This window comes from Lynx canadensis, chromosome A1 (assembly GCF_007474595.2).
Source record: "Lynx canadensis isolate LIC74 chromosome A1, mLynCan4.pri.v2, whole genome shotgun sequence".
Taxonomy (NCBI): Eukaryota; Metazoa; Chordata; class Mammalia; order Carnivora; family Felidae; genus Lynx; species Lynx canadensis.
Window position 1 is genome coordinate 125,167,162 of NC_044303.2, and position 24,806 is coordinate 125,191,967.

At 36.4% G+C, this 24,806-nt stretch overlaps 1 protein-coding gene across 2 annotated transcripts in view; it reads left to right on the forward strand.

Moving 5' to 3' along the window:
* MAP3K1 (mitogen-activated protein kinase kinase kinase 1) overlaps positions 1–24,806 on the forward strand; it is a 77,324-nt gene that overhangs the window by 34,738 nt on the left and 17,780 nt on the right. For both annotated transcript variants that reach the window (XM_030321212.1, XM_030321219.1), the window contains exons 2-9: positions 10,397–10,547; positions 13,412–13,612; positions 17,482–17,682; positions 18,047–18,163; positions 18,479–18,627; positions 22,400–22,521; positions 23,127–23,208; positions 23,322–23,505. In XM_030321212.1, coding sequence (XP_030177072.1) covers positions 10,397–10,547; positions 13,412–13,612; positions 17,482–17,682; positions 18,047–18,163; positions 18,479–18,627; positions 22,400–22,521; positions 23,127–23,208; positions 23,322–23,505 — 1,207 coding nt within the window. The remainder of the gene's footprint in view (positions 1–10,396; positions 10,548–13,411; positions 13,613–17,481; positions 17,683–18,046; positions 18,164–18,478; positions 18,628–22,399; positions 22,522–23,126; positions 23,209–23,321; positions 23,506–24,806) is intronic.

Genomic DNA, 24,806 nt, shown 5'->3' on the forward strand with positions numbered 1-24,806 from the left:
TACCTTCATTGTGTCAGTAACTTTGGAACCTCCTGAAGTCCATCCATTAGCCTCATGTGTTAATTATACAATATTTACTTTTCCTGTAAAGTAGTTTTATCAGACTCATATTTGAATATTGGTATGAATATGTGACCAAGAAAGGTGCCTTTTAATCATAAAATAGTGTTGAGTAGAGTTAAATACAAATGCAGCTCATAAAACAATCTAGAATCTTTTCTTTCTTCACTTGGGGCACCTGGGTGGCTCAGTCGTTTGAGCGTCCAACTCTTGGTCTCAGCTCAGGTTATGATCTCACAGTTTGTGAATTCAAGTCCTGCATCAGGCTCTGCACTGACAGCATGGAGCCTGCTTGGGATTCTGTCTCCTCTCTCTACCCCTACCCCCACTTGCTCTCTGTACCTTTCTCAAAATAAATAAAAATTAAAAGAATAATGTATTCTCCATTCATCATAATATTGTCCTAGTTGGTAGTTATCAATATGTTATTTACATTTAAAAACATTTTAATGGTGTTTGAATTTGTAACAGTTACAACTACCAGTAATTCACTTATCAATCTGTTAGTGTTTATTCATTATTCTGTAGTCTTGCTTTAAATATACTTATATATTTTTACTACATATCTAAGAACATATGGTACAGAACAATGTAGCTAAAATACACTTTTTAAATTTTATTTGTTTTTGAGAGAGAATCTTAAGCAGGCTCCACGCCCAGCACAGAGCCCTGTGTGAGATTTGATCTCACAACCATGAGATCATGACCTGAGCCAAAATCAGGAATCAGGTGCTCAACTGACTGAGCCATCCAGGCACCCCTAAGATTTTATTTTAAGTAAATCTGTACTCCCAACATGGGGTTCAAACTTACAGCCCAAGATCAAGAGTCCCATGCTCCACTGACTGAGTCAGTCAGATGCCCACAGTACGCTTTTCTTTTTGATTCACTTGAATTCTCTAAAAGGAGACCTTCAGGCATATAGTTTACTCCATAGACTCGGTCATGGGTAATTGACTGCCAAAAAAATTCCATATTGAGTTGCTACCTTGAAGAATGCTTTGATACTGTCTAGTGGCTCTCTGCCTTTTGTAAACTCCGTTGTTATATTTGCACAATGATTGTTCATTCAGTATTTTAAAAATTACTGATTTAGAAGTCAGAAAACCTTTTGATCAAAACCACAATGAGATACTACCTCACACCTCGCTAACATTGGTGAGGACGTAGAGAAAGAGGATCTCTTTTGCCTGCTGGTAGTAATGAAAACTGATGCAGTCGCTCTGGAAAACAGTATGGACGTTCCTCAAAAAATTAAAAATAGAGCTACCCTACAACCCAGCAATCACACTACTAGGTATTTATCCAAGGGATACAGGTGTGCTGTTTCGAAGGGACACATGCACCCCAAGGTTTATAGCAGCGCTATTGACAGTAGCCAAAGTATGGAAAGAGCCCAAATGTCCATGGATGGATGAATGGATAAAGAAGATGTGGTATACACACACACACACACACACACACACACACACACACACACAATGGAGTATTACTTGGCAATCAAAAAGAATGAAATCTTGCCATTTGCAACTATATGGATGGAACTGGAGAGCATTAAGCTAAGTGAAATTAGTCAAAGGAAGACAAATATCGGGGCGCCTGGGTGGCTCAGTCGGTTAAGCGTCCGACTTCAGCTCAGGTCACGATCTCGCGGTCCATGAGTTCGAGCCCCGCGTCGGGCTCTGGGTTGATGGCTCAGAGCCTGGAGCCTGCTTCCGATTCTGTGTCTCCCTCTCTCTCTGCCCCTCCCCCGTTCATGCTCTGTCTCTGTCTCAAAAATAAATAAGCGTTTAAAAAAAAATTAAAAAAAAAAAGACAAATATCATATGACTTCACTCATGAGGAATTTAAGATACAAAACAGATGAACATAAGGGAAGGGAAGCAAAAATAATATAAAAACAGGGAGGGGGACAAAACATAAAATACTCTTAAATATAGAGAACAAACAGAGGGTTACTGGAAGGGTTGTGGGAGGGGGGATGATCTAAATGGGTAAGGGGCATTAAGGAATCTACTCCTGAAATCATTGTTGCAAAATATGCTAACTAACTTGGATGGAAATTAAACAGTAAATAAGTTTTTTAAAAAAGCTTTTGAATATTCTTCTTGTTCTCTTTGAAATTGTTTTTATGTCCCAGAGGCACTAATTTATGCTAGAAGTTATGAGTTAAATAGGCTGTGTGTATCTGCTGGGTACAATATCTGCACAGTGTTATTTCCTAGGTATTTGTTTATTAGAAGTGATAACCAGCTACTCTGACTCTGAATCAGCAATTGTTTATGGAGCCCATGACATACGTTGCTCTGAGCGTTCTGTTCGTAGCTATAGGAGGTGCCAGAGAAAGGCCCTGCCATCAAAGCACTTGCACTTTTCTTGTCTAGGTTGGCCTAAGTTAGCTAGTGAACAAATGACTGCAGTATGATTACCCATTAATATATTCTATTGGTTTAATTTTGGTTAATTTCATACATACTCTTCATTTGTCTATACCACTTTCAACTTTTCCAAATCTCGTCAATTTTGCTTAATTAAATTTAATCTTAAAATTCAAATGAGTGACAGTTTGGTTGAAACTAATCCATGAGGTCAGATAAACTGATTTTTGTTTATTTTTAGCATATATTTAGCATATATTTTTAGCATTTTTGGAATAATTTATAAATATGAATCCATCAGAATCACTAAGGTGGTATTAAACTGCTTATAATCATTGTTGACAATAAGTTGTATTACTGTCATTGATCTTTGGCCTCCATATTATTTAACTCTTGATGTTATTGACCAGAATACGGGCTTTTTGAAAGTGAGATTCTGTGCCTGTATCACTCAAAGGACTAAATAAGATTTGTACAATACTAGAAATAGCTGTCTCCCCCCATAAAGACTTTCTTTTTTAATATTTATTTATTTATTTTGAGAGAAAGAGCACAAGCAGGGGAGGGGCAGAGACAGAAGGAGAGAATCCCAAGCAGGCTTCATGCTATCAGCACAGAACCTGTTGTGGGACTTGAACCCACGAACAGTGAGATCATGACCTGAGCTGAAATCAGAGTCAGATGCTTAACTGAGCCCCCCTCCCCCACAAAGACTTCTGATAGAAAGTCTATATAATATAAAACTGGTTATATCATGGCCATACCCACATTAACAAATCAGTAGGGGGGTTGGTGCCTGGGTGGCTCAGTTGGTTAAGCATCCAACTCTTTTTTTTTAATGTTTACTTATTTTTGAGAGAGAGAGTGAGCGAGTGCATGCAACTGAGTAGGGAAGGGTCACAGAGAGATGGAGACACAGAATCCGAAGCAGGCTCCAGGCTCTGAGCTGTGAGCCCGACATGGAGCTCGAACTCACGAATCATGAGGTCACGACTGGAGCCGAAGTCAGACACTTAACTGACTGAGCCACCCAAGTGCCCCAAGCATCCAACTCTTGATTTTGGCTCAGGTCATGATCTTGTGGTTCGTGAGTTCGAGCCCCACGTTGGCCTCTGCATTGACCGTGCAGAGCCTATTTAGGATTCTCTCTCTCCCCCTCTCCCTGCTTCTCTCCTGCTCCCTCTCTCTCTCAAAATAAATAAACCAAAAGAAAAATAAATAAATCAGTAGACCTTTGTTGTGACAAAGGTTTACTCTGTATAGAAAAAAAAAAAAGCAATTGCCTATTTCTTGTTGTAAATCAGTAGGACTTGTGCCATCATTCTCAGGTTCATATATTACTGAACATAACTTGAGTAAAATCTTTTGGGGACTAATTTTCATAACATGAGCCATTTTTATATATTATTTCTTATGTAAAATTAGATATGTTATAAATGCTGGAAGATGGGAAAAAAAAAAAAAAAAAGACGGAAAGGTTGGACTGGCCATTGATTTTGATCTTTCCTGCTCAGTAGCAGCCCACATCTCTCGAGAAATTATCTCATGGGAAAATAGAGCTGTTACAGATATTTTGGCCTCATATCTTGGTCAACAAATTTTAAGCACTTGTAATCATTTTCTTTTTGCCCTATAGGAGGATATAAGAGACTGTGGAACCATTCATATGTGGCTTTAAATCCTGTATTCTTCACATATAGACTTTATCACCTTGGAGATGTTACTTAACCTCCTTGGCTTTTTATTTTTGTTTTTGTTTTTTTTGCCAATGGGATAATAAAAGTTCCATGTCTTGGGAATTGACTGAGGTGACCCATGTGGAACTGTTAGCACAGTGCCCTGTCGATGTTAAGGGATTGTTAGCCTCTTTTGTTAGCCATATGCTTCACCAGACTCTCTCCCCAGTCTTACCTAAGTCATTCCTTCTCCTGACCTTTACTTGGAAACTTAAATTTTAAGGGTCCCACAACAGACTAGTTTTGTTTTGGAAGGGGGTTCTTCCCTTACTCTCCTCTCCCCTTGGTAACAAAATCTGTGGGTTTTAGCATAAGAATTCCTACTCTTATGGGAACTTCCCAAGCGGACCTCAGTTGTGTGGCTCTTAATTGTGCCTGTCCCAAATAATTCAGTGTATTTCCAGGGTTCTGTGAGATTCCTTGGATACTGAAAGAATGAAGATTCTTTCTATATAAAGTTATCCATAATGTGAACTGTTTGACAATCTTCATATATACTAAAGTTAAACCTCTTAATTTCCAGAAAGGTTTCATATGATCATTATACACTCCTATTACAGTGAAATGCTCTATTAATGAAGAGAATTAATGAGCTTTTAAATTCTTAGTCACCATTGTAAAAACTTGTTTAAACTTCTTTGTATTCTTATCAAATAGATAAATAGCACAGATACCTGGCGTTGACTCATTGTAAAAACAAAATCAGAATTGACAGTGACCTGCCATAGCAGTCAGAGTCAGATTGACCAAGGTCTGAATCCTGGTCCTGCTCCTTATATATTGTCTGACCCCAGGCTTGTAAGCCTGCCTCTCCAAGCCTTAGATGGTAATGACCTCATGTGGTTATTGGGAGGGTGAAGTACCTGTAAATATATATAAAGCACTTAACACCTTGCCTGTCATGTAACATTTACTTTTTCTATTATGATGTAAGTCTGGCCATTACTTCTCCATATTACTAGTTGACTAACATATTTCCATGCTAAAAATGAACTAAGAAACAGCTTTTAAAAATTATAGTTAACTTGGTAGGATTCTATTTTTGAGTGTTTTTCGAATATCTTCTGTGTGCCAGAGCAATGAGCTGTGTTAGTGCTGTAGTCAGACTCTTTGGGGATGCAGGGAAGAGAGAGATTATGGAGTTTATTTCAGTACAATGTAAAAAGGACCCATGAAGTTTCCTCCATTGCAGCGAACACATGCAGTCTCTGGAGAACTTGGTTATTCACCACCCAGGGAAGTGTAAAAGTAGCTCTTATCGGGTAACAACGTATCAGGGGACCCAGGTACAACTCTCATGTTTATTTTCATTGCTTCTTTCCGTCCTTCCATCGCTGACCTCATCTTCCTTCTAATTTCTCTTTGCTCTCCCTTATTTTGTCTCACTGTTCCTAGTTACTGCTTTTTTCTCTATTTTGGTGCCATTCTTCCTACAGTGACACATCCATGTATCTTGCAAACTCCCACAGTGGGCAGATCTGGTTAAAATATAACAATACCATCTAGTATAGAGGGTCTTTGGACGAGGGCAAATTATTGCACTGGCCAACTGTGACTGCTGGAGGGATTCACGTTTATAAACCATAGTGCCCCTGAGCATCAGACACTACCTTCAGAAGGGGAGGTGGCTATGACTAGATAGGTGCCCTGGCTTCGAGTTGGGTGCCTTTTGTGGCTTGTCCAGGACATTTTCCTGGATACAAAAATGAGCATGATGTTGCAGTCTGTCCCAGAAGAGCTCCTAGTGTGGTGAGGGAAGCAGATACTTAAACCAATACTGGACTTTATGCTGTATAATTAATATTAACATGGTGGGAGGGAGTGGCAACTGCTGTAGAGTGGGAGTAGGAAGTTCTTGATGAAGGCATGTAAGATGATAGGGTGGTTCTGTCAGGAGAAAAAAACCATCTGCAGTAGCAGAGAGGTATGAAATATCTTGGTGTACTTAAGAGAGTATTGAGAAGAGGGCAGTGACTAGTATTTAAGGGGCTCCTGGAAGAGGGTCTATATATGATACCAGTGAGGTCAGAGAGTCAGAAGCAGAAATAGGAAAAAATCATCTAGAAGTTAAGGGAGAGGACATCTATAAGAGTGACAGTCCATTTAATAATAGCTGGTACCGTGGGAGGTCAGATAAAGAAAGGACCAAATGGCTTCATTAAGAAGGGGCCACTGAACCATTTCATTTATTAGCAGGTAAATTCTGTCTCTAGAAAGAGACTAGAACAAGAAGCCTAACCTCAGAAGAGAAAGGTTCTCTGACACTCTAGATTGATCACAAATTTATTCTGAGGAATGTTTAGAACCAAAAAAAGCAAGAAACCTCATGTTTTCTAAATAAACAGGAAAGGAAGATAAAGCTTAATCTGTAACAGTGTTTAAGTTTCTCATATTTGTCTGGCTAAAATTTCATTTATTTTTAAAGTCTTCAAAATACTTTCCCAAAATACATTATGTTTGTTTTGTCAAAGAGTCAGAAATATACAAGCTATTACTTTAGATAAAATAACAGGTATTGGTTGTAGGTACTAGGTCAAAAATAACTCTCCAGAACACTCTTGTTTAACCAAAATGAATTAGAGGCCCTCTAATCTCCTGGTGATTTAGCAACTATCTGTTTAGATTAGTTTGTGGGTTTAAGATTAAGATTTAATATTAATATTATTATAGCTATAATGTTAATTGGATAAGATGATACATGACTTCTCTATCCATACACACATGATTTTTTTCCTAGTCAGTAGAATTAGGATTTACTGTATATTTCAGTGAAGCTAAGATCCCATTGGTTGTAAATGGAACCATTATTTTATATAAACCCTGCCATAAATTACAACATTTGATTGTAAGAGGCATTCAGATTTCAGAGATACTAAAATGTGAAAAATACACATTTTATAATTAATGATATATAATTATTATTTATGAAGATATTAGAATATTTTGGTTTATATTTACAGATTTAGGAACAAAAAAAAATGCTCTACTAAATAACATCTAAACTGCAACTGTAGTCTTAATTAAAAACAGAACTATAAAAAGAATAACATGAGTAGTCATTAAATTTTAAAACTAGGAAGGTTCTTAGGGCTGTCAAAGATGTTAATACATGATTATTCATTTAATATATGCTTTGATACCTATCATAAGCCAGACATTGTTAGATGTTGTATATATAATGATGGATAAAACACTGGTCCCTGCCTTCATAGAGTTTATAGTTCTTGGTGGGGGGTCGGGAAATAGGTTTGCAAATTGCAATGAGTACTTTAAAGGTAAAGTACAGTGCTGTCAAAGAATGGAACAAGGTGGGGGCGGTGCCTGGGTGGCCTAGTCAGTTGAGCATCCAGCTTCGGCTTAGGTCATGATCTCCTGATTGGTGAGTTTGAGCCCCACATCGGGCTTTCTGCTGTCAGCACAGACCCAGCTTCAGATCTTCTGTCCCCCTCTCTTTTTGCCCTTTCCCCACTCACACTCTCTTGTCTCAAAGTTAAATAAACATTAAGGGGCACCTGGGTGGCTCAGTGGGTTAAGTGTCCAACTTTGGCTCAGGTCATGATCTCGGATTCATGGGTTCAAGCCCTGCATCAGCCTTTGTGCTAACAGCTCTGCAAAAGTCTGTCTGTGCAAAAGTCTTGGGCAGGAAAGATGTTGGAATTTTTTAGACAGTGAAAGAAACACAAGGGTAGGGTAGAGGTCTAGGTGATTTTCAGTTGAGATAAGACCACATGGTGCATAGCCACAGTGGACCTTTTAAACATTTTAGTCTAAGCCCAGGGCAAACCACTGGAGGGTTTTAATAGAGGAAGTGACCCTGGCTGCTCTGTGAAACCTGGACTGGAGTAAGATTCAAAGTGAAGAAGCCCCCTTAGGAGTCTGTTAGTACAGACCAGCTAAGATGGCAACTTGACCTGAGGGATTGTGAATGGAAGATACATTTTCTTGAAGATAATTTGCCAGTATTATCAGGAATCTTAAATTTGTGTACGGTCTGACCCAGCACTTCCATTTCACTCCCTTGTTCTGAAGAAACAGATGTATGTAAAAGTTGAACTACTAGTTTGCTCATTCCCTATTATTTATTGAGAAATTGGTTTAAATAATTACAGTATTTTCAAACAAGCAAAAAGGAAAGAGGCAACTCATGCCAACTTTAAGGAGGCCACATCTTCCAGGAAGAGGTGTTTAGACAGGGAGAGTCTTCTGGTGGGTTCCTGGGAGATAGACACTGAAAATACAGAATGGAGAAGAGATACTCCTAAAACAAATGTGGGGGAGGAGAGACATTTAGGACCAAAGGGAAGATAAGCTCTCTTGTCTGGGAGTGCAGGAGCTTCTGGTGTAAAATGTACTGCAGTTCTGCCATGTGACTTATTTTTTGAGAACTAGCCTGGGAACCTAGCCACGCCTTGCAACGTTGTTACTGGAGGGGAAAGTGTTTGCTTTTCAAACTAGAGAATTGTTAAGTGAATTTTTGGTATGCAGTCAGCCCATAAATTCAGTTGCCTGTAAATCTGAGCTTCCCTGGGTAAGTAGTAACTGAACAGGATGAAATTTTGTGAAAACGTTTCTCTATCCCTGCCTTTTCCTTCCCTTAGCCCTCCCCACCCCCTACTCTCTCACTCTCCTCTCCTTTTCTTCTTTCTTGTTCCTTCCCTTTCTTTCCTCTCTTCCTTTCCCTCTCCTCCCTCCTTCTCTAGTCTTCTCTTCTATACCCCAAAAGTTATATTTTATACTATAATCAGAGCAGGAAAAACAGCCAGGCACTTCTAAGTAAATAAAAGAATCTCCTTCCTTTCCTTCCTTCCTTCCTTTACCTTTTTTCTTCTCAGGTAGCCTTTTTTTTTTTTTTTTTTTTTTTTTTTTTGACAGCTTTTTTATACCATGTGATGGAAATACTCTACTACATGCTCTTAATGCCGATTTGCAAGTTTTCAAATGTTTTGTACTCTTTGCATTCCTAAAACTCTCTAGACCAATCTCTGCACAGGGATGTTTAACTTGTTGATTTTCACTCCCCTCCAGAATTGATGCTTTAGGAAAACCAGTTAACCATTTACTTTCTAGTGCATATTTAGTTTTAAGTTTTGGTGGTTCTCTGAAGATACTGCTGCTCTGTGGTTGTAATTATCTGGAAAATTCCTAGAGGAGTTTGCATTTCACTTTTTAGTAAGCTTGCAGTTATCATCTCTGGTATTTCCTTGAGTATTTCCTTTTCCTATCTATGTAAAAAAATCAGTTCTGTAGCTTTATAGAATTTCCAAAATAGTTATTGAACTTAGCTTATTAGTATTTTTTAAATTGTTACTTCTCCCAGAGTGCAAATGCTTTAACTGTTTCCTTATGAATCAGGTTTTAAAATCCATGCATATGTATATTATATCTGTTGTGTATATCTGCATGTGGATATAAGTGTATTTGAAATTAGTGGATGCTTTACCTATTAAAGGCTAAATAATTTTAGGAGCCTTTTAGGATTAATTTTCAAAAATTACTAGCTTACAGATTATTTTATTCTGATAACTCCACAGTATATTATGGAGTAAAGGTCACATGTTTCTACCAATTTTTACATTTTATATATGGAGTGTCCCCAATACTTTGATGTGGAAATAATGTTACAAGAATACAAATCTAATCATTTAGGCTTGGAACAAATATTGTGAGATCATAGAAGATGTGGTTAGGTTTCACTTAGCTTATTAAATATTGATTTAGCTTTTTTTGGAAAATGAGAATATCCACCAGATTCTATCTATATTTACTTAAATTATTGGAAATCCTTAAGTTATTGGAAATCCTAGAGTAGTAAAATGCTCTTCTAAATATTTGTCTGTTAAATACTTCAAGTATGTGAGAGTGGTATAAATGGAAGCAGTGCAGTCTTCATGAATGTGTTTCTTAATGCAGTTACTTAATGTCTTGGGATCCATTTTGTTAACTACCTGTAAACAAAGGTCTGTGTTAGTAGTATTAGTAAGCCTGCACCTTCTAAATAGAACTTTTCTTTTTAAAGGCATTATTACACTCACATTACCATACAACATTGAAAAACAGAGTATGTACGATTCACAGTGACACTTTCTTTCATACTTGGCTTAAATCGTTTGAGGTTTTAGGAGTTACCTTTTTAGTTACATGTCCACTGAAAATATAAAATACTGTTTATTCTTGGAAATTTTTTATATACTAATCTCCTTCTTATTGCTCCCTCCATTTTAGTCGCGAGATGGAGAATAAAGAAACTCTCAAGGGGTTGCATAAGATGGACGATCGCCCAGAAGAACGAATGATCAGGGAGAAACTGAAGGCAACCTGTATGCCAGCCTGGAAACACGAGTGGCTGGAGAGAAGAAATAGGAGGGGCCCTGTGGTAAGTGTCTGTTTACCTGCCATAAGGAAGAAAGCATAGGAAGAGATGGGAAATTAAGCATAAGTAGATCCTCTTGTAAGCTTTTTTTTTCTTCTTGATTTTAAGTGCAGTTATTTGATTTGCTTACCATTCTAGCCACTTGGAATAAAACATAGCTAAAACTATGCTCATTAAGCACCTTCAATTGTTCTAGAAACTGAACTGGTTGGATTGGGTAGCTAATGCTTAAAGCAACACTGCCCCCTACTGTCAGTGTCTAAAATCCTTTTGGTAGAGATTTATACTGTATTTTAAGAAAGAAAAGCAATTTTTCTAATGTTCTCTCTCTAAGATAGGATCCAAAGATCTGAGTTCCAGAAATCATCCAGGAAACCAAAAACTGAATAGCCTCATAGAGTTTGAGGTAAATTTAAAAGATGCCCAGGGTTTGAGGAAAGAAACCCAGATTACTAGGATTAGGAGAGAACGTCATACTCCATCTTTTGCCATGGTTATTCTCTTTTAAGGTATACAAGTACTATGAAATGTGCTTCTCATTCTTACAAAGGAGGTAGACCTCAATTGTTAAGTGATCCCGTATCAGCCTGTATCGGCAAGTTTTTTGTCCTTTATAAACAAAGATAAGTTAAGATTGATTAGGTTTGGGGTAGGCAAAGGGATGGTGGGCATAATCATAAAAGTTATTGGGCAAGCTACTCACCTGACATTTGAAACCCTTGACCTTTACCCTTGCCAAATGACCAGCTAGCTCTCCATTCATCCCACTTGCCTATTTAAGTTCAAATTGAAATTAATTAAATGTAAATAAAGTAAAAATTTAGTTCCTCAGCCACATAGCCATATTTCAAGTGCTTGATAGCCACATAGACATCCCTCATCATTGTGTTGTCTTGCACGTTCTACCTACTGGTGTTTACCCATGGAGCCAATATAGAATATATTTTTTTTTTTAATTTTTTTTTTTCAACGTTTATTTATTTTTGGGACAGAGAGAGACAGAGCATGAACGGGGGAGGGGCAGAGAGAGAGGGAGACACAGAATCGGAAACAGGCTCCAGGCTCTGAGCCATCAGCCCAGAGCCCGACGCGGGGCTTGAACTCACGGACCGCGAGATCGTGACCTGGCTGAAGTCGGACGCTTAGCCGACTGCGCCACCCAGGCGCCCCCAATATAGAATATATTTAATTGTTCCTTTATCTACCAGCTTTTTAAGCTGTGTTACTCATGAGTCCTTTCCTTTCCAGCTGAGCTTCCACATTTCTTCCATTTGTTTTTCATAGGAAGTAGTATGGCGAGAACCCCTCACTGTTTTAGCAATCATGTCAGAGGATAAAGATGAAGAAATCAGGAATTTATCTTAGAAAAGCGAAAGTTCTACTGAAATAACTTATAGAAGGGAGTAAATTTCTACCCAGTTACTACAAAGAACTTTTGAGTAGGTAAAGCCATTTGAATGTGTTGCTTTCTGGAGCTCCTTGTGCTAGTGGAGAGTCTAAATGTTTTGAGAATACCATAAAGCAGAAATTACAACTTTTTAAAAAGAAGCCAATAAAGCCAATCCTTTATTACATATAAACTAAGGACATTCCATTTTCTAAGACGAAATTTTGGTTTTTCTCACTGTCCCCTTTCTGGCAAATCCTTAAATACAAGACAGAGCTAAAGAGGGAAGAGATATGTGGAATAAGACATGTGACACGTAGTCCTTAGCTCAGTTATACTACCCTGTATGTTAACAGTTTACAGATTTCATATTACCCTTAAGAAGTTTATAGTCTACTTGGGAAATCTGATTGTGTTTGTGTCTTATATAAATTACATCAGATCCTTCTTGAAATGTAAGTGAGGTATAAATATCTCCAGTTGTGAAAATGCAACTTATAAATAAAAATAAAGGCATGAAATACCACAGAACAGTTTGTGAGTATACACCAAATGTGTGGAGTGGGCAGAAAGCAATGATGACTTAGAAGAAAAATGTCAGGCTGACAGAGTTAAGGGCACTTTTGTTAAAGGTAGGATTTTAATCGAGCCTTAAAAGATGGGTGTTTTCACCAGGTGAAGGTATGCTACCTGGTATGCTGCAGGCTAGAGATGTGGATTAGAAGGGAGAGTGGGAGTGAGAGTGCAGGACAAGGCCAGGTTAGGCGTGTGTGGTAGGCACAGCAGCTGGCTAGTAGAAGAGTAGTGGAAGGAAGGCGGGGATGGTTGGCTAAGGCTACAGTGTATGGCCTTTTGGTCATAGCTAGATTAGGTCTGTTGAGAAATAGCAGGTTTTATAGCCTGCATTTGTGCTTGAGAGATTGATCTTTTAAATATCTAGCTTCTTTTGGTGATTCTGAAATATATGTCAAAACTATTGTAACATAACATTGCAAAAAAAAAAAAAAAAGGCAAAATGGCTTTGTATCGATTAGACTATTTGGGCACATAAATTACTCCCATTATTGTTTTCAAGATCCTGCATTTTCTCAATAGAAATGAAAAAACATCTACTTTAATCTAGTTGAATAAGTTAACTGTAGAAGGTATAAGTGCTTATTTTTCACATTTGTTTACTAACCTGTGATTGTTGATTTTTAATGTTAAGTGATTTAGGGCACATAATAACAGATAATGCTAAATTTCTAAAATTACATAATAACATTTTAACTAGTGATAAAGCCTACGTTAATGAAATCTGTGGGTAAAAAGTCTTATTTATATCATTTGAAGTAAGACTAAACAAAAGTTGATATGTTGTCTGTTATATTTGTATAATATTGTGTGATGAAAAACTTGAGTTCATCTCTTAGTCTGTTGTGTTCAAATTTACTTATTTTTTATATTTTTAAGTAATGAGAATATTGGAATTTTAATTTAGGTGGTAAAACCAATCCCTATTAAAGGAGACGGTTCTGAAACTCACAGCTTGGCAGCTGAGTCTCCAGGAGAAAGCCAGGCAAGCACCGCTTCACCAGCTCCCAAGGGCCGCCGCAGTCCTTCTCCCGGCAGCTCCCCGGCGGGCCGCACAGTGAAATCTGAATCTCCAGGAGTGAGGAGAAAGAGAGTCTCCCCCGTACCTGTAAGTTAATGTTTCAACAAGCATGTTAAGTTTCTACAATTTTTAGATTCATCTGTAACACAGAAAATATTGCTAGACATCTGTTAAAGCAGCACTTCTCAAAGTGTGGTCCACAAGCCCTACGTTGGGGGAAGAGGGAAGGTCCTGGGACCTTTTCTGTGGATCCGTTAATTCAAAGCAAATTTGGTAATAAAACTGAGATGTTATTTGCCCCTTTCACTGCATTAACATTTAAATTGGTGGGTAAAGCTGCTGGTGCATTCACCTGAATTAAAGCTGTGACAATAGAAAATGTATTCTTCACTTGGGTATTTGGCATTTTCCTTAAGACTAGTTAAGTGAAGGAAGGAACTTGAAGGAAGGCAACGGAAATGTTTTTTCACCAGTGGTAAAATTTGAGATTTCACGCAAAAATTAGAATTTTGGAAAACTATCTACCACTGTCAGCTTGACAGTTTCCCAATCCTTAAAAGAATTTTCTAATGAGATCAGTGATTTTATCAACTGTGATTTTTTTTTCCATATATATCACACAGTGAAATGTGTGAACATTTGAGAGATCTGCATAACTTAGTGAACCAGTATTTTCCCGACGACCAGTGCATGATGAAACAAAACCATCCTTAGGTAAATGATCCATTCAAATTGTGTGAGATATACCATCTGGATTTTAATGTGTAACAGTAGGAAAAGTTTGTTGGTGTGGTTTCAGATTCCATATCAGTCTCCTTTAAGAAACCACTTCTTTGGAGTAGTATCAAAAGAGTGTTCATAATTATTGTCTTTTACAATACCTTTCCCAGCTACATATATTTGTAAAGCCACATTTTCTTCATGTACTTTAACCAGAACATAGTATCACAGCAGACTGAATGCAGAAGCATCAATGAGAATCCAGCTGTCTTCTATTTTAAATCAGACATCAAAGAGATTTACAAAATGATAGGTGCTAACTTCCAGAGAGAAAATGAAAGAATGAGACCTCTAGTGGCAAAATGCAAGTTAAAATTGACTTTCTAAACTTGAAGAGCAAATGAGTGAATGGTAGAATGATTAAGGTCATGCCTACCAAGGGGAGATTTGCATATAAGTCCTTCCAGAAGTAAAATTAAGTGAATCTTTTCACATTAAAGCCCAAGATACCTACCAGTATTTATTGGCTTTATGTTGACACACCTTTAAATGAGCTATTAAAAAAAAAAACAAAACTTAAAATAAGAACAATCATGAATCTGCAAATTAGGTGGAGCTCAGCAAGAGTGACTTCTGTCTGTTCCTCATGGCATCTGTGGAAGTTAGAATATCCAAATGCTTCCTTACTCCCATATCTGGTGTTTCAGCTGGGATGCTAGAACAGTTGGGGGCTGCTGACATCTCTTTCGTTCTCACAGCACAACACCAAGTGTTGCAAGGTAAGAGAGAACATGAAACATATTTTCTCTCACAGTCCTAAGAGGGAATCCACCCTGCTGACATCTGCTTTTGGACTTCTAACCTCTGAAACTGTGAAACAAATTTCTGTTAAGCCAAAAAAAAAGTGTATCAGGAGGGCAAGTCCAGTGTGGAAGTTCTTATAAAGCTGCCTTATTTCCTAATGCCTTATTGCCCAAAAGTAGTTACATGCCAGTTGCAAACCCAGAATCAGTGTGGTGGGGGACTCCACAAGGGTGCAAGTACTGGGCAGTGTGGTTCATAGGAGCCATCAAAGTAAAAGTCTACCACGAGTACATACAAATTACATTTTCCCTGCCCTCTCCCACTTTAGGATAGATGTCAAAGTTACCCCTCATTTAACAGCAACTTAGCATTTCATTATCTGGATAAATCATAGTTTAATGAACTTCATACTAATGGACATTTATATTCCTTCTTCACTTTCATTACTAAAAAGTATGCAAACATACTTTTTAGGCATACATCATTTTGCACATCTGTGAGCAAATCCATAATATGAATACTTAGGTCATATAACATGTACACGTGTACTTGTTTTTTTTTTTTTTAATAACTGCCTATTAAAAAATAATGGCTGTATTGAGATATAATTCCTATACAGTACAGTTTACCTGTTTAAGTTATATAGTTCCTTGGTTTTGGTCTACTCAGAGTTACAGCCATCACAGCAGTCAACTTTAAAACATTTTCATCACCCCAGAAACCCCAGAGCAGTCTATCCTCAGCCCTAGGCAACCATTAATGTACTTTCTGACTATATATAATTGGCCTTTTCTGGTCATTACATATACAGTAAGTGGAGTCATGCAGTATATGTGGTCTTTTGTGACTGGCTTCTTTCACACAGCTTCATATAAGTTGTATCCATACTCTCTTTTAGTTTTGTTTTCCCCCACAAACTGTGTTTACTTATCAGTGTGTGCATTGGGCACCTGGGTGGCTCAGTCAGTTAAGCATCCGACTTCAGCTCAGGCCATGATCTCACTATTCATGAGTTCAAGCCCCACATTGGTCTCTCTGCTGTCAGCAGCATGGAGCCTGCTTCAGATCCTCTATTCCCAACTCACTCTTGCCCTCCCCTGCTCCCACTCTCAAAAATAAATAAACATTAAAAAATTTTTTTTAAATTATCAGTGTGTGAATTTTTGCCATGTGCATTCATATTTTAACACAAAGTATTAGTTGTGCCATATCATTCTTCCTCTTTTTTGTTGTTTAACATTCAAAACTAATTTCTGATACACCCACTTCTCTTTATGTTTACAAGTACTCCATTTTTTTTAAGTTTATTTATTTTGAGAAAGAGCAAGAAAGAGCTGGGAAAGGGCGGAGAGAGAAGGAAAGAGAGAGAACCCCAAGCAGGCTCCACACTGTCACTGTGGTTACAGGGCTCAAATTCACGAACTGCAAGATGATGACCTGAGCTGAAATGAAGAGTCAGACGCTTAACTGAGCCACCAGGCACCCCAGAAGTACTATACTTTTAAGTTATAGAAGATAACATTCTTTTGTGTGGATATACACATTTGGCTTAACCATTCATCATTTGATGGACATTTGGGTTATTTCCACTCTTTGGTTATTATATATAATGCTGTTGTGAACATATGTATATGAATCTCTGGGTGGACATAACTTTTCACTTCTCTTGGGTTTATACCTAGAAGTGGAATTGCCGGGTCATGTTTTCCATAGGAGCTGTACCATTTTATTTCCCTACCAGCACGGTTCTAATGCTTCGTGTTCTCACCAACATTTATTATCTTTAACGATTAAATTAGGTGTCAAAAAGAATTAGAATTCCCACTGACCACTGATGGAAAGACCAAGTTCTAGGGGAATCAGTGAGGTAGAATGAGAGTGGTATATGTCACCCTCACCACAGAAGTTTTATCAGCCTTTGGTGAGATGTCTTAATCTGGGGAAAGTCACTTGCCATTAGTTCTCTACAGACTGCACCATGGGAGGAATTGCATGGCAGCATTTATATGCTCTTGCAAAAGAGCATTTGGTAACACCTTAAGTGGAAGTGAGGAAACTGGATATTTAATTTTTATCACTAGAAACAAGTCATTGTGCTTGCTTCTAAGTGAATTTTTATGCTTTCCATCTTGGTTTACATAATACTCTTCAAAGAACTCAAATATTTACAATTTGTAAAATTATCACATGGTTGTCTCACTTGGCCAGATATTTATCATTATTTATAGGGATGACTGTGATTTTAGAAGTTTCTTTGTGATGAGTATGTCAAATAAAAGCATTTGTAATATGCATTTTGTCCCATTATATTTGGGGGCATTTTTTCAGAATATAAAATGCCACATGGCCATCTGATACGACCTTTTTTTTAAGGTAAGTGTTTCTTATCAAGAAGTAAGCAATTTACCTAATACAAAAACAATGTTGTGAAGTTTCAGAGCGGGAGAATCACACCACCTAGAAGAGCCCCTTCCCCGGATGGCTTCTCACCATACAGCCCTGAGGAGACAAACCGCCGTGTAAACAAAGTCATGCGGGCCAGGCTGTACTTACTGCAACAAATAGGACCCAACTCTTTCCTGATTGGAGGAGACAGCCCAGACAATAAATACCGGGTGTTTATTGGGCCTCAGGTAGGATCTTTCACCATTCTACAGTTTATTAGTATCTGTTCTTCTTAAGTTTAGATGACTTATTTCTCTTCAGTAAACTAAAGTGAGTTTAAAAAATATTTTGGGCTGATAAACATTTTTATTTAATGTATTTGTGAAGGTTTCTACTTGAGAATACAGATTTGATCTATTTAATAAATTAACCAAAAATAAGAGATTAGTTCATACATAGATTTTTCTTGCATATCCTTATATATCTTACATAAGAATAATGAAGCAAATAGAAACTTTGTTAAACTTGGAAATATAAAAAAAAGTGATCATCTTAGGAATTCTAATAGAGCTAGAGATTTGTTAACCCATAAGTTCTCTTTTAACTCTCTAGAACTGCAGCTGTGGACGTGGAACATTTTGTATCCATCTGTTATTTGTTATGCTCCGGGTGTTTCAACTAGAACCTTCAGACCCAATGTTATGGAGAAAAACTTTAAAGAATTTTGAGGTAATTTTTAATAAGTACCTTAGAGTAAAATTGTTAATAAATTTTAACGGCTCATTCCTGACACTTCTCCATGAGGAGTCATTTTGAAGTTATAAAGACACAGAAGAATTATTTGAGCCTTATCTCTTATAATCTATTGACTTTTTCCTCCAGACTGAAAAGAATGTGAACACTGACCTTCTGTTATTTTGAAGCTCTTAAATTGGCTTTGTGAAAAACTTATGAAATAAAAGACAAATAATTCAACCTCTATAGAATTCTTTATATGTTATTATGGCATGAATATCATTGTTACTGTTTTTTTTTCAATGTTAGGTTGAAAGTTTGTTCCAGAAATATCACAGTAGGCGTAGCTCAAGGATCAAAGCTCCATCTCGTAACACCATCCAGAAGTTTGTTTCACGCATGTCAAATTCTCATACATTGTCATCATCTAGTACTTCTACATCTAGTTCAGAAAACAGGTTAGTACTATTTAAGGAATTAAAAGCATTAATCTAGTGTTACTTTTTGATTTTAGAGGTAATTTTTTATACCTACTTGTTAAGTTGCTCTAAAGTAATTGACCTATTGAACCTTGGCTTTGAAGTTAAAATCAAGGGTAAACAACATAGATCATCTGAGCATGTGTGTGTATACACACATATATATGCATATATATATGTGGACTTCTCGTCCTGAAAAACCACACTGTTGAAAAATGGCACCTTAAATATCAGAATATAGTAGAGTCATTTGACAAGAAAAATCAAGTGGCAAGTATAAATATAAGTGGCTACTGTTTATCAGTCATTACTTTGTGCCAAGCATCTAATACGTTGTCTTATTCTGTTCATAGGCCAACCTCATTAGGTAGGTTTTATCACTCTTTTGCAGATAATGAAGGTGCAGCACTGTGTAAAAAATATGTCTATAGTTTTATTAACAAATTATATACAAGGCAAATGGTTTTCCAAAATCACTTTGAAATGCAGGATCTCTAAATTGTATGACATCAATACTTCTTTCATAGATCTTTTCAGGGAATCCTCATTACAGGCTGTTTTACTTGTGAGAGCCCAAGGATACTCTTGGAAACAGACTAATCAATTGTAATTAAGAGATACAGTAGCCATTAATCACAATTATTATTTAAAATCTACGGCACTTCTCAAACTTTTTCATTGCCTAGCTGATAAGAATGAACATACAATACTGAAGGATATAGCCTAAAATGACCAGTGTGAAAAATTTTTCAAGTCTCTAGTATTATAAAAATTCTTGTCAGTTATCTTTCTTTTCCAAGTTCCTTATTGGGCTTAATGTAAAAATGAGTTTTTTAAATCACTCCAGAAAAGAGTGCTGCTTTTCTTAAAAGGGCACCTCCTATGTGTTCCTGAGGCACCTGTTTGAGAAGCACGGGTCTAAGTGATTAAATCCCATCTTCATCCATCAGTTTTTTACGTATTGTAACTACTTCAGAATTCACAAATAGAAAGTAATCAGATCAAGGGATTTGTGAAAAATGGAGAGACCAGTTTTTTCACCTATAGGAAAAGTAAATGTTTGAATTTCCTTATTTTTGGTTAAATGAATTTGTTTTAGAATCATAGAGTTTTACAAGCTTTTTGGGAATTAGAGATTTCTAGTTTATGTGGTTCCATGATAAGTGAAGCCAAAAGAGGTCATGCCACTCAGGTGAGCAAAGGCAGAACCAGAACCTCAGCATCTTGACTTTTAGTTCAGAACTCTTTCTCTTACTACTTATCTCTTCTAAATAGATGAAAAGAATGAATTTTATTTCTCAAGCTTCCTGACCCAAACTTATTCTGGACCCTTTCTCCTTTTGGTTGACATTCCTGTAGCTTTTTATTTTGGAAAAAATAAAAAATTTTAAAACCAGGTAGCCAAAGTTAAGTTAGAAAGTTTCTCTCTAAAATAAACAAAGGTACCTTCCAAATATGGGCTGGCTATACTATGGATATTAATTCATTTGGATTAATGTATCCATGCAGAGAAACCACAGAAGCTATAATCTAGATTTTACTGAGATTATACTGTGTTGCTAAGTAGGTTATGTTTCACGTAATCACAAATTTTTATATCTAAAGACTAAAATAAAAAGAAACTTATCTGGAAACCTGATTGCATTGTATTAATTTTAAATTATATAAGAAACAGTAAAAAAAACAATTAGGACAATTGGAATATACTTTAAAAACTTTACCAAAAAAATTAAAGCTGCAAACAGGAACCTAAGGTCCTAGTACATAAGTGGGCAAAGGGCATAAAGACAGTATTGACACAAGAATTCCATAGGGCGCCTGGGTGGCTCAGTTGGTTAAACGTCCTGACTCTTGATTTCAGCTCAGTTCATGATCTCATAGTTCTTGAGGTCAGGCCCCATGTTGGGATCTGCACTGACAGTGTGGAGCATGCTTGGGATTCTCTCTCTTTTTTCAAAATAAGTAAATAAACTTAAAAAAAAAAATGGAAACAAACATGAAAATGGTTTAGTTAACCTGATAACTAAGAAAATGGTCATTAAAAAAAAAAAGGTATCAAATTTATTTAGAGACTTTGTAATGAAGACCATTCAGTTCTTGTGTAAGGATTTGCTTCACTGTATGTTAAGTGCTATATAGCCTTTCTGGGGAAAAAAAAAAAAATGTGATTTTTTTAAATGTTTGTATTTGTTGATCCAGTAAATGTACCTTTTTTTAAGAAAAAAATTTTAATCTGAGAAATGCACAAGATTTATATATATATATGACTGTCACAGTATTGTGAAAAATTGGGAATAGCTTAAACATGGAGCAAGGGAGTGGTTAAAGTATACCCATATTAGGAATAGTTCATGCAGCCGTTAAAATTATGCTTCTGAAGAATACTGAATGGCATGAAACAAAATCTAGGTTGTAATGCTGTATGTCATGCATGAACCCAATTTTTATATATATAAAGGGTATTATGGGTACATACATACTATAATGACCAAAAATTTTAATGGTTATCAATAAGTGGCATTATTACACTTTTTTATACTTTAAATACTTTGGGCTTTAAGGTTCACTGGGTCTCTGTCACAACTACTCATCTCTGCCCTTGTAGCTGAAAAACCCATAGAAGATATGTGAATGAATGGGGATGGCTGTGTTAAAAAAAAACTTTGTTTACAAAAGCTGGCACAGGCTAATTTGATCCCCTTGTAGTATGCTAATATCTGCTCTCTACTCACATGACTTGACTCCTGAAAAAACTGCTAAAGAAAAGAAAATCAGAAATGTAGAAGTGGGCACAAAGAGGTTTCTACTTATTTCTTAAAATGTGAAAATACAGAAACAACTTTTGTCCAACAATAAATAAATGCTTATGTAGTTAGATCTATCTACTCAGTGGAAAATGATGCCACCATTAAATTTTTACTATGTATATGAAGAGTTTAGTAACAAGTAGAATATGAAATTGTACATCTCTATAGATAAATGATCTAAATAATGTTTACAAAATATATACTGTAAAAAGATGAGCAGAAAAATTCCAGGATGGAATTTTTTTTTAAGTCAGAAAAGCATTTCAGTAGTAAGTTATACTTGCAGTGGGACTGAATTGTGGAATTTTTTTTTTTCTAAATCTTTTGAGTAAGCTAATTTTGGTGTAATTTGAAAAGTTGCTTGAGCTGGGATCATCTTTGCCATTAATACTTTTATTATAGATTGTTGTATAAATAATTTCTCCAGTATTTGTTAACTTTTGTCATTGCTGCATGCATATTTTGACAGCATTTCCCCACTCCATGTAGCTCCATAATTATGAAAAGAGATAAAGAAAAGGGGCAGATAGTCAGGAGGGAGAGAGACTAGTAAGTATGCCTTCACCTGAGGAATCATGCATCCTGACTTTGCTAGACCTGTTTAGCTTTCAGGAACGTTTTTTAGAAAACTGTTACTTTACTATCACTCATTCAGACCAGTTTTTCAGGAACAGCAGAATCTGGGGGCTACATGGGTCTCTTAAGATTATAGTTTATATACTGAATTGTACTCATAGCAAGGAAAGCTTAACTCAAAATCTTATTTAAAGTTACTCTACTAATTAATAGGAAAAATAAATTTCTCAAATAGTTGTATGTAAGATTTCCTAACAAGAATTTCTATTTTTTCATATTGTAAAGAATCCAAAACTGTTTTTAGCTATGCCATTAATTCTGTATTATATTCTTTTCTGTTTAATGCTTTCATTTCCCCTTCCTTACAGTATCAAAGATGAGGAGGAACAGATGTGTCCTATTTGCTTGTTGGGCATGCTTGATGAAGAAAGTCTTACTGTGTGTGAAGACGGCTGCAGGAACAAGCTGCATCACCACTGCATGTCAATCTGTATGTGGCTCTTTCCTCCCCCTGCTCACTCAGAATAGTTGCTCTATGATCCAACTATATTATTTAGGATTTTAACATGACTTTTGTGGAGACTAGGGAGAGAAGAAAGGAAGTATATCTAGGCCCTTAGGTAAAGTTTTCAATGAATTGGAGTTTAGGATCCTTTAAGAGATGAGCTGTGTGAGCAAAGAAATGTAACATAGTGTGATACATGTAGTAATGGAAGGAGTGCACAGAATTAGAAACATGATTCTGGTCTTGAAGTGTACATGGAGGTGAAGAGGTAGAAGACCTGGGCAGGCATGACAGGGTAACATCAAAGCAAGTTTGAAATAACATTACCAGGTAATCAAGTGGGCAGAATGTTTTGAAAAATAGTTAGCAAAATACATGTTGTAACTAAAAAAACAGCATTTGCAAGAGGTATGTGCATCAGAATAAAATTTAACCTACTGTGTTTGCCTGCTTCTAGGTAAATAGATCAGGTTGTTTTTTGAGGTTCTTTCAATATAAACCTATACTAGCCACTAGCAACAATTATTATATATAACTACTTAATGTTAAGCATTTATATTTTTGTAAAGTTCTTCCCTTTAATTTTTCAGGGGCAGAAGAATGTAGAAGAAATAGAGAACCTTTAATATGTCCCCTTTGTAGGTCTAAATGGAGATCTCACGATTTCTACAGGTAACAGTTTTGAATTAATGATTTGGACGTATCTAATAAAAAGTTAAAATGTTCCCTAAATGTTATTTAAATCTGTTAATTATTTTTAACAAGATTTATTAATTTTCAATTAGCCATGAGTTGTCAAGCCCTGTGGATTCCCCTTCTTCCCTGCGAGCTGCACAGCAGCAAACCATACAGCAGCAGCCTTTGGCTGGATCACAACGAAGGAGTCAGGAGAGCAATTTTAACCTTACTCATTATGGAACTCAGCAGATTCCTCCTGCTTACAAAGATTTAGCTGAGCCATGGATTCAGGTAAATGGTTCTTGTTCTTCATTTCTCAAATAAACCTTTATAGACCACTTAATGTAGTTGTCTCCCAGTTGTTTATAGTTTAAGAAAATACTTTTACTTTGCCTCCATCATGACTCTTACTCGATGGAAATTTCTACCTTTGGTGTTAATACTATGCTGCTTATTATAAAGCTTAAATTTCAAAAATTTTTGGAGCCTCACCACCCATCTCTAGAACCATCAGACATTAAGGATTATCCAAGGATAGACACTAGACCCCTTCAGTGCTAACTTATTCAAATGTTTAATCCCATTCCTACTATTTCTCATTTCTGTATCTTCATGGCATATATATAATAGCTGCTTAATAATTGCTGAGTGGTTGAAAAAAAATGTATGATATTTGCCTTATATTAGTCATTTTTATTTGTAAGGGCAGTTCCTATTCCTTTATTTTCTCTTTGGATGAAATATTTTTTTCTTCCTTAATCAGAATTTCTACTGGTTGTTTGCTTGGATTCTAGTGATTTTTCTTTGTTATTTTAGTCCATGATATTTAAAAATGTAGAATCCCAGGGATGCCTGGGTGGCTCAGTCAGGTAAGTGTCCAACTCTTGATTTTGGCGCAGGTCATGACCTCATGGTTCATGGGATCCGGCCCTGTGTTGAATTCCACGCAAAGCATGGAGCCTGCTTAAGATTGTCTTTCCCTCTGCCCCTCTCCCCACCTCGTTCACTCTCTCTGTAAAATATGAATGAATGAATGAATGAATGAACGAACGAATGAATCCCAAACCAATATCTCCAGTAGATAAGTGAAGTAAAATATTTTCAATAATCTGTTAAGTTCTGTTTAACTGTTAAATTTGTCAATGGACACACTAACTCATTCAGTTTATATGTCATTAGGATTTATTTCCTTTTTCTTTTTATGACCACTATAGTCCTGCAGCTTTTGAAACTCTTCTCAGCATGTAATCAACCTATCATGAATCTAATAAAATTTCCAAACTTAATAAACATACCTTATTTTAACTGGTTCATTAATGATATTTAACATAGGCCCTCACCTATAAATCCTCAGGAGAACTCTCAAATTGATACTGAGCTATTGGATGCTATTCTTTCAAGGCAGTGGTCTAGTGTGTTTTGTTTAAGCTTTAGGTTGCACTTAATGTTATCTATTCCTAGTTTTTTACTAAGAATATAAGACAGAATTAAGACTTTGATCATAGTATGCTTTTTAACAGTGAGTGCCAGGCATATAATAATTTAACTATATTCTAGTTAATTTATTCTCCTTTATTAACTTAAAACATCTA